Genomic DNA, 13,074 nt, shown 5'->3' with positions numbered 1-13,074 from the left:
TGTTGAGCCATCTCCCCAGCACCCTAGGACTATATAATTTTTCCAACATAACGTTCGGATTGATTTTTTGGGAATTTCACATCATGCACCCGATCACAGTTTCCCACCTTGTGACCTCACGCCTCTGTAAGAAGAAATAAGTCCAATTTCTGTTGCCAATTTGTATTATAGAATTTTAAAAGTGCAAGCTCATTGGCTAGCTCCTTCGATGAGGACAACAGTGTCTTGACGCAAAGACAGGAAGGGTAATAAATACTTTTAGACTAGGAGTCACTTTCAGAGGCTCTACACTAATATTATTTATCAAATTATCCAAGAAATTCACCTAAAATATTCACAATATTCCTAGAACAATCCTAGGTTTTGGGGAAGCCTTTAGGAAATACCTTGGTGCCTTATATCCCAGCGGGGATCTAGGAAGGAGGTACATTCTGGCCTTCTCAAAGTTTCTCCTCTCGAAGTAAAAGCTGTGTGCTCCCCAGAAGCGCTCATGCTCAGCGCTGTGTGCTCATGACAGACCGTGGATGCCTGGTAGGTGGTGAAGTGAGGAACTATTTGTTCCAGCCTGTGCCTGCCCCTCTTCTCACTCACGGTGGAGGGCACAGTCACCCTCCTGTTCCCCTTCATTGACCACTGACCTGGTGTTGGCCCTGCTGCCTGAATTTTGTATTATCTGCCTAGTGACCTGCATTCTGTTGACTTTGCAGCTGTTACAAACCATCCCTGTTGGGGTCGGCCAGGTCTACGGCTGTGACAACCCCTGGACAGGTGGCCTGATCCTGGTGGCTCTGTTTCTCTCCTCCCCGCTCATCTGCTTGCACGCAGCCATAGGGTCGATCGTGGGGCTGCTCGCAGGTGAGACAGAATCCCTGCCCCATGGGGGGATCTTTAGCACCATTTTTTTCATCCTATTTCTCCTCAGCCCACAGAAACCATTCTAGACTTGTCTTCACTAGCATTTCAAACATCATCGGGGGGGGGAAGAAAATCTATTTTCCCCTTCCTTAAGCCTCCTCCAAAGAGAGCAGATTGAAGTAACAGAACATGGAGAAAAACGCAAGGGCCCTTACTGTGGATTCCAGCCGTGGAGGGAGTTGGAGAGCCGGAGCAGTGATGGCCCAGGCTGGGTACACGTGGTCCAGCACTTGGAAGTGTTAAGCAAGCTAAAACCAAAGGCTTCCTAAAATTGGATTGGCATTTCTCAAGTGTAATTTCATATTCCTACACATATGTATATGTATGTACACACATCTATATACGGATATGCTCTTTCCCACAATAGAGTCAGAAAACAGGGTAGGAGACCCTGGGAGTAGAAGACTAGTTTTTGAATTAATCTAATGTTTTGCAAAGACTTTTAGGAACAGAACTTTCCAAAAAGAAAAAAAATGTAACTGGAAATAATTTTGAATTCATCAAAACCTCTTAACGGTAATGCAAAAGGCAAGAATTCTTTACCCATATTTACCTACTGTTTACACCTGCCCATTCATTCTCCATAGCCATCTGTGTGTCTGGACTGATGTCCTTTCCTAGGCTGCTCCTTAGCCCAGACATCACCACACACATGCTCGAACACGCGCGCGCGCGCACACACACACACACACACACATACACATACACACACACACTGAGAGAGAGAGAGAGAGAGAGAGAGAGAGAGAGAGAGAGAGAGAGAGAGAGGCCACTGTGTGAATCCAGGACTTCCTCAATTTGGTTTCCTATGATCATGTGATATTTACAGAGGTCCTCTGATACGCTGGAGGGATATGGCAAATGAGGGGACAGAGGCCGCCTTGAGGCTTGGCAGCAGCCATGAGAAAGTCTCTCCTCCATGGTCCAAAATTACCCAGAAACACTACACCTTCTCTCGTAGCGCTGACTGTGGCCACTCCCTTTGAGACGATCTACATGGGCCTTTGGAGCTACAACTGTGTCCTCTCCTGCGTCGCCATTGGAGGCATGTTCTACGCGCTCACCTGGCAGACCCACCTGCTGGCGCTTGTCTGTGGTAGGTTTTTAAGAAAGTGACAGCGAAGCCCCTCTGGGTGGCCTTTTATTAGTTCTATGTCCGTGCTAATTCATTAGCAAAGTCGATGGATAAGGACACACACTCTCAAAGTGAGGATCATCGACCCCATGAAAAGCCAGGATAAAAGGATGCGTAACCTTTAACCTCTGCCCTCAGCGAGGACACAGTGACAGGAGGAATACCTGAAAAGTAAGAAACCAGGTCAGGCAAAGACTAGCATCAAACACCAAGGCTGGTGAAAGGCCAGCTCTGGGTCTGGGCTCCTGTTTTGCTAGGACAGTGGCCGAAGAAGACAGGCTCTGGGAAGCTGACTGTACTGGTCTTGTTCCTCCACAGCCCTGTTCTGTGCATACATGGGAGCGGCCCTCTCCAACATGATGGCAGTGGTAAGTCCAGACTGTCTGATCACGACCTAAGGTCTTCCTTCCCTAGCGGAGTGTGCAAGCACTTGGGGTCGTATAGAAGAAGACTGGGGAAGGGTGTAAGGGTACTACGATCCTGTCCTTTACTCTGTGTGTGTGTGGGTGTGAGGGTTTGTGCATGCGCTGAAAGACAACCGTGAAGAACATGGATGACGGATGGCTCTCCAGGTCTGGGAGTAAGACCCACTCAGGCCCAGCATTAAAAGATTCTGAGTGTACCCAAAGAGGGCAACACCTTGATTTCCTCTGACACTCTGAATCTAGGCAGAAGGCGGGGCTCCCCATTCTCAATCCCTATCCTAGCCTTCTCCCCAGGTTTCTGGTCCAAGGCAGGAGCCTAGCAGCATCCTTCCATTTCTGATTTCAACTTGCAGGTTGGCGTGCCATCGGGCACCTGGGCCTTCTGTCTCTGCACCCTCGCCTTCCTCCTCCTCACAAGCAACAACCCTGGCATCTACAAGCTCCCACTGAGCAAAGTCACCTACCCAGAGGCCAACCGCATCTACTTCCTGACAGTGAAACGCAGTGAAGAGCAGAAACCCCCCAATGGTGACTAGCTCAGTGTCTGCATCCGTGTGGTCTCAGCCCTGGGCCATCTGACCCGCACTCACTTTCCTTGTCTCCCCTTGCACCTGTTTCAAATCAAACCACCTGCTCCTCCCTAACCCTGAGGCCGAGTCGTTCCCTCGGCCCAGATCTTTATAACTACCGTTCTGGCATTAAAGGAAGCTGGCATGCCCTTGCTGGAGCTGGAGTGAGGAGTCTGAGTCACATGTTGCTGGTGTAAAGCAGAACCATTCCTTAGGGTTTTGAGAAAAGGGTTAAGGGATGATAGTGACACATCTAGATTACGGATGCTGGAGCACTGACCAGGCTGAGTAGTGACACGTGAGGGCATGGAGTAGACATGTGAGGGCATAGAGTAGACATGTGAGGGCATGGAGTAGGAAGGAAACACACCCTGGTTTAGAGCTAGGGCATGGTGGGCAAAGGGAGCTTGTCAAAGAAGAGGGCTTTGGCAATGATGGAAAACCAAAATATAAGAAACTGGAGCACTGGAAATATCCAAGAATCTAGAGCCTTCGAGCTTTCCCTTCCAGTAGCAGCTAAACAGCTTTTCCCAGCACTGGGTATAAAAGCTCATCTCTCCATTATGGAAAAACAAAGCATGCTCCATCTCTCCGAGTCCGAGACACTAAAGCCTTTATAGCCTCCCCTCTTCCTCTCCCCAACTCGCACTTCTAAACTGCGGTGCCTCGCTAGCCCGGGTGTTTGGAGCTGTTTATTATTCTTACTAACACGCCTCTTCCTTTCTCGAGAACCCACACTCAGCCTGTCCGTCTGAGTTCGGCGTTAGCACCGAGCACTGACTTCTGAACATCCTGTCTTTCAAGCTCCGTGCTCATCCGTGTGTTCCTTCTTCAGAACTCCTCCTTAAGGATCTGCCTCAAGTAGGACCTGAAAGAATGCTGGTGACACATTTTCCAGATCTTAGCATGGCTCCGAGTCTTGTCCCTGGTCAATGAATGGCATCTTATCTGCTCAGGTGGCCATCAATACTGTGTCTTCGTTCCCTATCTCTCTTTCAAATGAGAAACATGATTCTTTTTCCTAAACAACCTTCCTTTCCAGATGTTCGCTTTGATTCTAAAGCCGAGCCTAGAGCCTGTTCTCACAAAGGCGCTCAGAGGTTTTGCTCTGACATTGGTGTGACCCACACTTTTCTCTCCTTCTTCCTCTGACCCTGGAGCCTCTCTCCACCCACCTCAGGCCCCTGCAACCTGTTCCAACCGGCTTGCCTTCCCTTCAGTTTCCATCATTTACCTTTTTGCTTTGAAGTATTGTATGCGTTCTTTCCTGCAATCCAGAAGATGCATTATTAGATTGGGGGTTTCAGAAATCACAGTTTGGGTTCTATAAAACCTTAGAGGTAGGACTGTGCATAATCCTTCGTGTCTGTTTCCTGCTGCCTTTGAAAGCTATGTGACCCCAACTTCATACATCCCATCCCATCTGGGCTCTCATGTTGGTGACCACATAGTATCTACCAGTACACAGAGCCTGAGAACTCAGCCTTGAACGCTGACCATGTCTGTTCATTCTCCCAGAAGATTCCTTTATGTGGAACTATTAATATGTTACTCAACCCTGGGCTTGACAGTAAACCAGGAAAGAACCAGACCCGACCCTGCCTTCAAGGAATTTATTTTATGGAGATTTGCCTGGCCAGCCGAAAGGTCTCACCTCAGAGGAGGATGCTGGCTGGACAGCATGCTCGAAGTCTAGCTCACAGCACCAGTTTTCATATCGAGGCAGTTACCTGGTAGGCTTGGTCTTCTGTTCAGATATGATTTTAAGGACTCCAGGGTATTTTCTATGCCTCTTCTCCTCCTGTCCCCATAGCTTCCCATGGCTGTTACCCAAGAGTCCCCAGCCATCCCTTTGATTTAAGGTTTGGAACCTGTTAAAATATAAACAGCCCTGGGCTGGTAATGAAGTAAGCATGGTCAGTCACCGGCGTCTTAGGTGGTAGGGCATCAGCATCATTTATGGGAATAGGTTCGATTCTAAGAGGAGGAGAGTACCGAGAAGCATTAGATGCTTATTCTGAACCTGTCTGTGATGGAAAGGGACCAAGATGTGGCCAAGCGGGGTAAATGGTCTAAAGGATCCTTATCCTGCCAAAAATGGTGGTGGTGTACCTTGGGAAGAAAATCGGATGGAGTCTTAGCTATGTGCAGTGGATGGCTCCGAAGCTCAGAACAGACGTGGCAGCTGTATGAGTCGGTGAAGAAAACCTCTTTGTAACAGTTGTCCAAGCAATGGTAGCTGCTTAGACTCAGTTTCCCACGCAGGCAACACTGAAGCAACTGGAGACCTGTTGGGGCACTTTGTGTACTGGGCAGGGGGCTAGAGCAAGTGATCACTGCAGTGTCCCTCTCTAAACCCAAAGTATCTGTGATTCTGTGACCCTGAGCCTGCACTGAAGAATAAAGAGGAGACATCACTGATGTGGCAGACCATCGAGACAAAGGTCATTAAAATCAGACCACTATTGCTTGGCCGATTTTTCTAGAGTGTGACCAGTCAGGCATCTGGTCAGTTTACCAAGATTCTTGTGTTGGTTACTTGAGGGTATCACTCACCTGGTCTCTCCCTTTGTCTACCCTCCCCACCCCCACCCTCTGAACGTTTTTCCTCTCTTCCGCCCTCTAAGATCCAACCACTATTTGATCTTCTCTGACTGCACTTGTGACAATACCCAACCAGTGTCCCCCGTGTGCCAGTGTGCACCTGTATGATGCTGAGCCTTTGTTCTCTCAGATCTCAAAAACTTCGAGGACTTGAGACACTGTCATCTAAAACCAAGTAGGAGTGGCAGATTCGCAGGGACCACCAACAAAGGTTCCACCCAACAAACTACATTCCCTGTTATTTGAAAGTTCCTTTTAAAAAAATCCACATTTTATTGGGGGGGGGGGCGTTTTGTGGTTTTTGTGTTTGCTTGTTTGTTTCTGCCTCTAGCCTTTCCAAGAAGGTAGAGGAATCCATAGGGACCCATTCTGCCTGAAGTGGAACTAGAAATTCTGAAACCTTAAAAAATGAGGTGGAAGGAAAGACAGCAAGTTCCCTTGAAGCAACCTTTTATGAATGATAGCTCCAAGCCTCTGGCCTGTTCTTACAGTCAGGAGGGGAGGGGAGCTTCAGGAACAAAAGGAAGCCAAGGAAGACAGACATACTCTGGAACACAAGTATCTCGAACTTAAATGTACTCAACAAATAGCATGGCCTTTTCCCCAAAGAACCCAACTACTGCATAGGCCTGGGACTAATTTCACCATCATTCTCCTTCTTCGAATATGGAAATGCAGAGCTGAAGCAAGCCAGAGCATTCTGAAGACACTTCATTTTGAAGTGACTTCTGATTAAGTCCTCGAGCCCTCAAGAGACTGTAGACATCTAGGTGCCCTTGTAGTGTGCCCCAGCATTTATTGGGACCTGATGGGTAAAAGATTCCACCATGCCCTCTTTCTAAGGCTGCCTCACCCTAAATACATCATGTGTAGAACACACGTCGCTGAGAGATGCTGTATCACACCATGGCTCTGGCTTAGCTCATGAACCCAGTGTGACATTCCTGGATGACTTCTTCATGGTGACTTCACGGGTGACTCTTCTCCCCAGCTTGGTGCCATATTCCTGTTCATAACCAGCATCTCCACGCTGTGTCTAACCAGGAGGGATGCTTGAAAAGCAGGACTGAGCTCACTATGAAAAGTTCAAGAGCCCAGAGGAGCCAGAGCAAGAATGCCAATGGCATCTAAGGTGGACTAGACAGCCAGAAGAAATGAAAGCGGGAGATGTGGGCATGTGGGGTGGTCTCTCATGGACCCTGACAGGGCCTAAGCGTGGAATCAGTCTGCTCTCAACCAGCTCCCAACCTGTCCCTGGAATGTGGGGACACCTGAGTGCCTCCTTCCCCTCTTGTTTGCTTTTCATCCTCCTTGATCAAGGCCTTTCTTTGGGAGTCCCAAACACCTGGTGTAGGAAGGGGAACTTTGACGTCAGCAGGAGAGTTTGTCTACTCAGGTGGAGCTAATGTCCTTGGTGTGAGGTATCGTTCTGATCCTGGGGAGGATGCCGCCTTTCACCCCTACGTGTATGCTGGGAGCAGGATGTGAGTGTGAGGTTGTTGACCCATTATACTCTTGAAGTCAAGCAAAGCATGTTTTGTTAGCCCCTCCCTCACAGGTCAGCCCACAAGACCCATGGCTTCACGGGACTGGTGAAAGCCAGCCTCCCTAATATATAGACCTCGGGGGTGCATTTTGGCCACAATGGTTAGGTCATGCCCTTCTTAATTTGAGAGGGCCTTGGTCAGCTACCAGGAGACCCTGATCAACAAGAGTTAGGGGAGAAAGGTCTGAATTTTTCCACAGAAAGCCCACAAAACTTTCCACTAAGGCACCGATGGCAAGCACTAGTCCCCAGCCTCTGCCCTGCCAATTGGGGAATTAAGTGAGCTTATTGAGGTTGGAAGGCAAATTGCCCCCCCAAGGAGACAACGCTTAGGTAATTGCTCAAAGACTGGAGCTAGAATTCTAATGAGAAGTGGGTAACACCTAAGAGACAACAAGAAGCATCCAGACAGTTGCCAGGGCCTCCCTGTCAGGGAAGGTACCTGATTCAGCTGGTGGGGAGGCCCTGGCAGCTAGAATACATCTTCCTTGAGGTGCTTAGGGAAGTATCTTTAGTCAAGAAGACCAGAGCGCAGGAGGGCTGCTGAGAGATAGTTGTGTTTCTTCTTTCTCCGTTGGCAGACCTGTGGCAGGCATGGGTTCAGGGATAAAACTTAGTTGTGTCAAAAGGAAGGGCTGGAAGATACAGGGCAGTGGAGGGGTTCAGGCGTAGGAGACATCACAGCGCCTGGAGCTGAGGACCACAGACATTGACACGAAGCTTCTTCTCAAGTCTGATGATCTAGATTTCTCCAGTCCTATCTAGGAATCAAGAGAAGCCCAGGTAAGAGACACTGGGGGCAACGGTGAACCTGGTACATGTCAACCTACAGGACCATGTGACTTTTCAAATGAAAAGTCTTCTTATTTCCATTGAACTGTATCTGAGGAAGGCATTATGAAATGGGAAAACCTATTAAGAATACTAGCAAAAACAAAAAACAAAAAAACAAAAAAACTAGATCTTGGAAGCTTACAGCTGGAAAGGCTCTTAAATATTTATAGTTCAAATCTCTTGTTTTATAAATGACGAAACATCAGCTAGTCCTGAGACTTGCCCCAGTGATAAATGAGCAGGGGCTGAAGTTTAGGTGTGCGAATTGGCCACCTGAACTGGCCTGTCTTGCTCACCTTGTGATAGAACCAGATTCCTTTTCCCAACTCTCCTGACCACTCTGAGCCTTGTGTGGTTTGGCATCCTTCCCACACAGCTTCAAGCCTTAGAGCTCTGGCATCCAAGAGTCTTCAGGGAAGCCCTGTGTTGAAATGAGCCTCTGGGATCGAACTTCTGGCTAATGAGATAGACTCAAACACCTTCTTCCAGGAAGTCATTACCTGCCCCAGGTTTGATGCCTGCCTGTGTTCTGTTCCCTTTGTCTATGTCTGTTGACGTGTAGACATGCCACCAGAACTGACTCATCCTACTCCAGGCATGTCTACACATCCCAGCTCCTCAACAACCTATTTCCTTGGTGCCCTCACAGATACAAATTTCATTAGCATATACATTCTATGCCCCCCCCCCAATGGTCTCTGTCATCCAGAAATGCCCCGGGGCATTTCTGAGATAAACTTGTGTGTATGTGTGTGCTCTCTGTGTGTGTGTGTGTGTGTGTGTGTGTGTGTGTGTGTGGCTACATGTGTGCACACCGACATATATGCATATGTGTGGAGAGCTAGTGTCATTAGGTGACAGTCATTCTATATTTATCGAGGCAGAGTCCCTCCCGAAACCTAGGAATCATCAGTTGTAGCCAGTCTGCTAACCAGCTTGCCCCAGTCCCCTGCCTCTGCCTTCCAGGTGCTGGATACAGGGCTCCCACACCTGCCTGGCTCTTCTGTGGGTCTAAGAATCCAAATTTTAATTTTTCTACTTGTGCCATAAGTGCTTTATCCACTGGGCCAGCTTCCCAGATCCAACATAAAAGTTTTACTACAAAGTTTTAAAACACGCTGGGTAAATTCTCCGAGAAAGAGGATTGCCTCCCCTCCCTGAGAGAGAATGAAGCACGTTAATATCAGGTAAGAAAAGTGACCATGATGTATCCCTTGGGTCATTTGTGTTGGATCATATTTGAGTAGACAGGAAGTGGTGTAACTCTGTCGTGGTAGATAGTAAATTTTGTAACTCCATTTGTCCTGGGGGTTGTTCATCTGGGGTGAGGTACCAGAGGTCATTGAGAATTCGGCTACCATTGTTTTTATATGAATTTACAACCCAATGTCAACCTTGAAGCAGTGGGAACCTGGTTGTGAGAGTAAAGAAGTTTTAGTTTTAGTTGAAGGCCCCCTTGTTTGTTTGCTTGCTTGCTTGTTTGTTTCTAGATCTGCTCTGACAGATCAACAGTGTCAAATGATTGACAAAGAGCAAAGACCTCTTTCTTCTGGAAATATTTAGGAGCTGAGAAAGAGCAGCAGGGAACCGTGATTGGCATTGCCGTCCTGCCTCAGAACCATAGGCGTCTAAGACACAAAGGTTTGAGCCTCATCATGAGGTAGGGAGGAGGGGTAATCACAGAAAGCTGAAGGTTAGGCTCGGACATCACTTGAAGGTTGAGTGGAAATCAGTGTAAAAGGCAGTAGCTACTACCCCAGAGACAAAGTCATCTATATCCTAGTGGCCTATAATCTGGAAGATAGCAGTTCTACCAGAATGTGAGGTATGGACCGGTCCATGATACAGAGTAGGATTGAGACAACAGGAAAGAAGCTATGGACAGTAATAAAAGAATAACGAAACCTATGGTGCTTACAGGTGGCTAGAGTGATTTAAGGAAGACGGATGGGAATTGAATAGTGATTATGATCATGAGAAGGAGCCCTGTGTTCAGTATAGGGCCCAATGATGTTACAATTCAAGTCATGAGCTAGGTCAGTTAACAAATTGGACTCTAGAGTTATCTGAAGGTAGGTCTCCCCAGGAGCTAGGTGGAAAGGGAGCCATCTCCAGGTAGCTCACTGGAACAGTTGCTTACATTTGGATTGCTAAAGGAACCTTAACTCTGGGTGGATGAATCAACAGCCACAGGCCTTGTTACTTGGTTACAGTTGAAGACATTAGAAGGACACGATAGGGTCAGGTTCAGACAGATATCGATGGCCTTTTTATCCTGTGGAAGGGTTAGAAGATCAACCTGGTCTCCCAAGTTAATGTGATGAAGTGATCCTAAAAATGTGCTCGAGGCAGTATTCCCAGGTCTCAGTGACATCCTTGATTGTCTGTCTTTGGTGATATTAACACGGTGATGAAGGTCATGACCCTCTGGATCTATTATGAGGGCTGTTGAGAGGAAGAACCTGCAGTAAATGTTAGAGTAGCCCTTTGACCTTGCCAGAAGATGGAAGATAATAACCTGCATAATTAATACTTAATTTTGAGAGCCTCCCTCTTTCCCTGAGTGATATTGGAAATGAAAGTCAGGGCAGACTGCAGGGACCAAGTGAACCCAGAGTGAACCCACTGTGTTCCGTGATGGCTGCTCACCTCTGGAGCCCTTTCTACTCTTGTGAGGAGTACTCCATCCACCCAGTTAAGGTGTGCATTGGAGCTAGTAGATACTTCAGTTCCTTGCATGAGGAAAGACTTCAGTGAAGTGTGTTTGCAAGTCTACCAGCATCGTTCTCCTACTCTGGACATGTTACACAAGGAGATGGAGCCTTACGGAGCCTCTGGGATTTCCCTGACAAGTGGACCAAACTTTGGAAATTGACTACGTAAAGAATGTCTGTGCCAACAAAAGGAGGCTAGAATTCAGAGAGCTTTAGCCCTCGAGTGTGGAATCTGATGACGGTTACATCTTTTCCATTGGGGGGATTGAGGGAGCCACGGTTTATTTTCTGGGAATCTGTAACCATCTCTCTGGAGTGGCTATAATGCCCTGATCTAAAGTTCACTGAGGTGATATATTTAATGGAAGGAAGAATACTGAAACCCAAGGCAGGCTTGAGTGGAAGCTGATTCTCTTGTTTGGCTTATTACTCAACTCAGCTTTTGCCCAGAGAAGTGTCAATGTGGTCTTTATGGTGGACTTTGCAATTCAGTATACACAGTGGTCATCTTTGTTGGAGGCCAGATCTCCGTGAGTAAGGCCAAGACTTCAGGACATGTTTAACCGAATATTATCAGCAGTGAGCACGTCTCTTTCTTTCTAGATGGCGGCATGGCTGTGGGTATCATGGTAAGAGCAAAGCAAATCTGTATTCATATTCCTTCTGTTTCTTGCTCTAAAAATTGTCAGGGTCTTTAAGAACTTTGTGGCAAGATTGAATGTTAGTTGTCACAGCTTCAAACAGTAGGCAGGAATGAAAGTATTCCATACTTTAAGAGGAATTCATTGGGTGGTGTCTGCAGGTACAGTCTTTAAGGCTCCAGATGATTCTGGACCATTATGGGACAGGGACAGATAGAAAGGCTATAGAGTAGTTATAATTCCAGAAACTTAGAAGAGCCCCAAATGCTGGCATGGTAGCTCTATCTAGGGAAGGAAAGGGGCGACTAGGGCGGATCATAAGGAATGAATGGAAGACATGTTTATCGTGCAAGTTAAAGGAGATGAAAACAAAGCTGGTTGGAAGACAGGAAGGTCAAACTGGAGAAGATGGTCAGGGCTGAAAACATAGCCCCAGTATCAGAGAGGAATGTGGTCTCTCTCCCTGCCATGTATAGGGTTATTTGAGGACCATCCACAGAGCTAGAGAAGACAAGAGCTTGTATAAACTCAGAGCTGAATACCCCCTCAAAGGAGCGTGAATCTCCTTCCCTCCTTCCCTCCTTCTCTCCTTCCCTCCTTCCCTCCTTCCCTCCTTCCCTCCTTCCCTCCTTCCCTCCTTCCCTCCTTCCCTCCTTCCATGTTGGGCTCCTCAAGGAACAGAGTTGGAGGCATTTGTCCTTCTTTGGCTTTGATCTCTCACTAGGGGAAGGGACGATCTTGTATCCAACAGACCTCTACTTTGTGGATTGGACATGACTTTAGGGTGAGACCTTGGCAGCCTTAGGCCAGTCATAAAATGTCCCAGCAGGACAGAGGCTCTTGAACTGAGACTAGGTCACATTGCTTCTAGATGGAGCCCTACGATTCCCTGAGATTAGGCAAGGAGGAGGCTGTCACCACTATTGCCTTTCTGTGTACCCTCCTCTTGTCCCTTGCTTCTTCTAGTTTGACCCTTTTGGTCAGAGGTCCCAGTTATTAAAGAACTTAAAGTCTGTGTGTGTGTGTGTGTGTGTGTGTGTGTGTGTGTGTGTGTGTGTGTGTGTGTGTGTGTAACCGCTAGAGGATGGAGTCTATGGGTTGTCTGAAGTTTTGTGTTCACGCTTGGAGAGTCTTAGTTTATAAAGCTACATCAGGGTAGCTTGGCCCTCTGGGCTCTGGGGATTAAGACTGGTTTACTTTCACACGAGTTTCAGTTGTTATAGGACTCAAAGAGAGCAGGGTGCTCAGAAGCCCCTGTGTTGTTATTTCCCATAGCTTATAGTTAACCATTGTAACCATGGTCCTTCCCAGGATGGCTATATGGCTCAGGGTAAGAGCACTTGCTATGCACGCATGAGGATCTGAGTCCAGGGTCCCAGAACCTATGTAAAAGTGGGCATGGTTGTGCATGCAAGTAACCCCAGTACTTGGTGGGAGGCAGGAACAAAGATGGAGCTTTGCTAGCCAACCAACCTGCTGCCCCTCAAAAAAGGTGAGCTCTAGGTTCACTGAGAGACCCTGTTTCAAGAGAATAAGGTGGAAAGTGATAGAGGAACACACACCCACATGGGTCCTCCTCTCTCTCAACACACACAGACACACACACACACACACACACACACACACACACACACATACATACAAACATACACAACACACACACATACACACATGTCTTTTTCATCTTTTTC

The 13,074-nt window shown here is 47.5% G+C and overlaps 1 protein-coding gene across 1 annotated transcript in view; it reads left to right on the top strand.

Moving 5' to 3' along the window:
• The window catches only part of SLC14A2 (solute carrier family 14 member 2), a gene marked incomplete at both ends in the record, with an annotated part of 55,962 nt that overhangs the window by 18,206 nt on the left and 24,682 nt on the right, over nucleotides 1-13,074 (top strand). Inside the window, 4 exons of the mRNA XM_080919782.1 lie at nucleotides 708-855; nucleotides 1,877-2,011; nucleotides 2,369-2,418; nucleotides 2,829-3,003. Coding sequence (XP_080775908.1) covers nucleotides 708-855; nucleotides 1,877-2,011; nucleotides 2,369-2,418; nucleotides 2,829-3,003 — 508 coding nt within the window. The remainder of the gene's footprint in view (nucleotides 1-707; nucleotides 856-1,876; nucleotides 2,012-2,368; nucleotides 2,419-2,828; nucleotides 3,004-13,074) is intronic.

The sequence above is a fragment of the Micromys minutus genome (assembly GCF_963924665.1).
Source record: "Micromys minutus genome assembly, chromosome: 8".
Lineage (NCBI taxonomy): Eukaryota > Metazoa > Chordata > Mammalia > Rodentia > Muridae > Micromys > Micromys minutus.
This window is presented reverse-complemented; position numbering and strand designations above follow the sequence as displayed.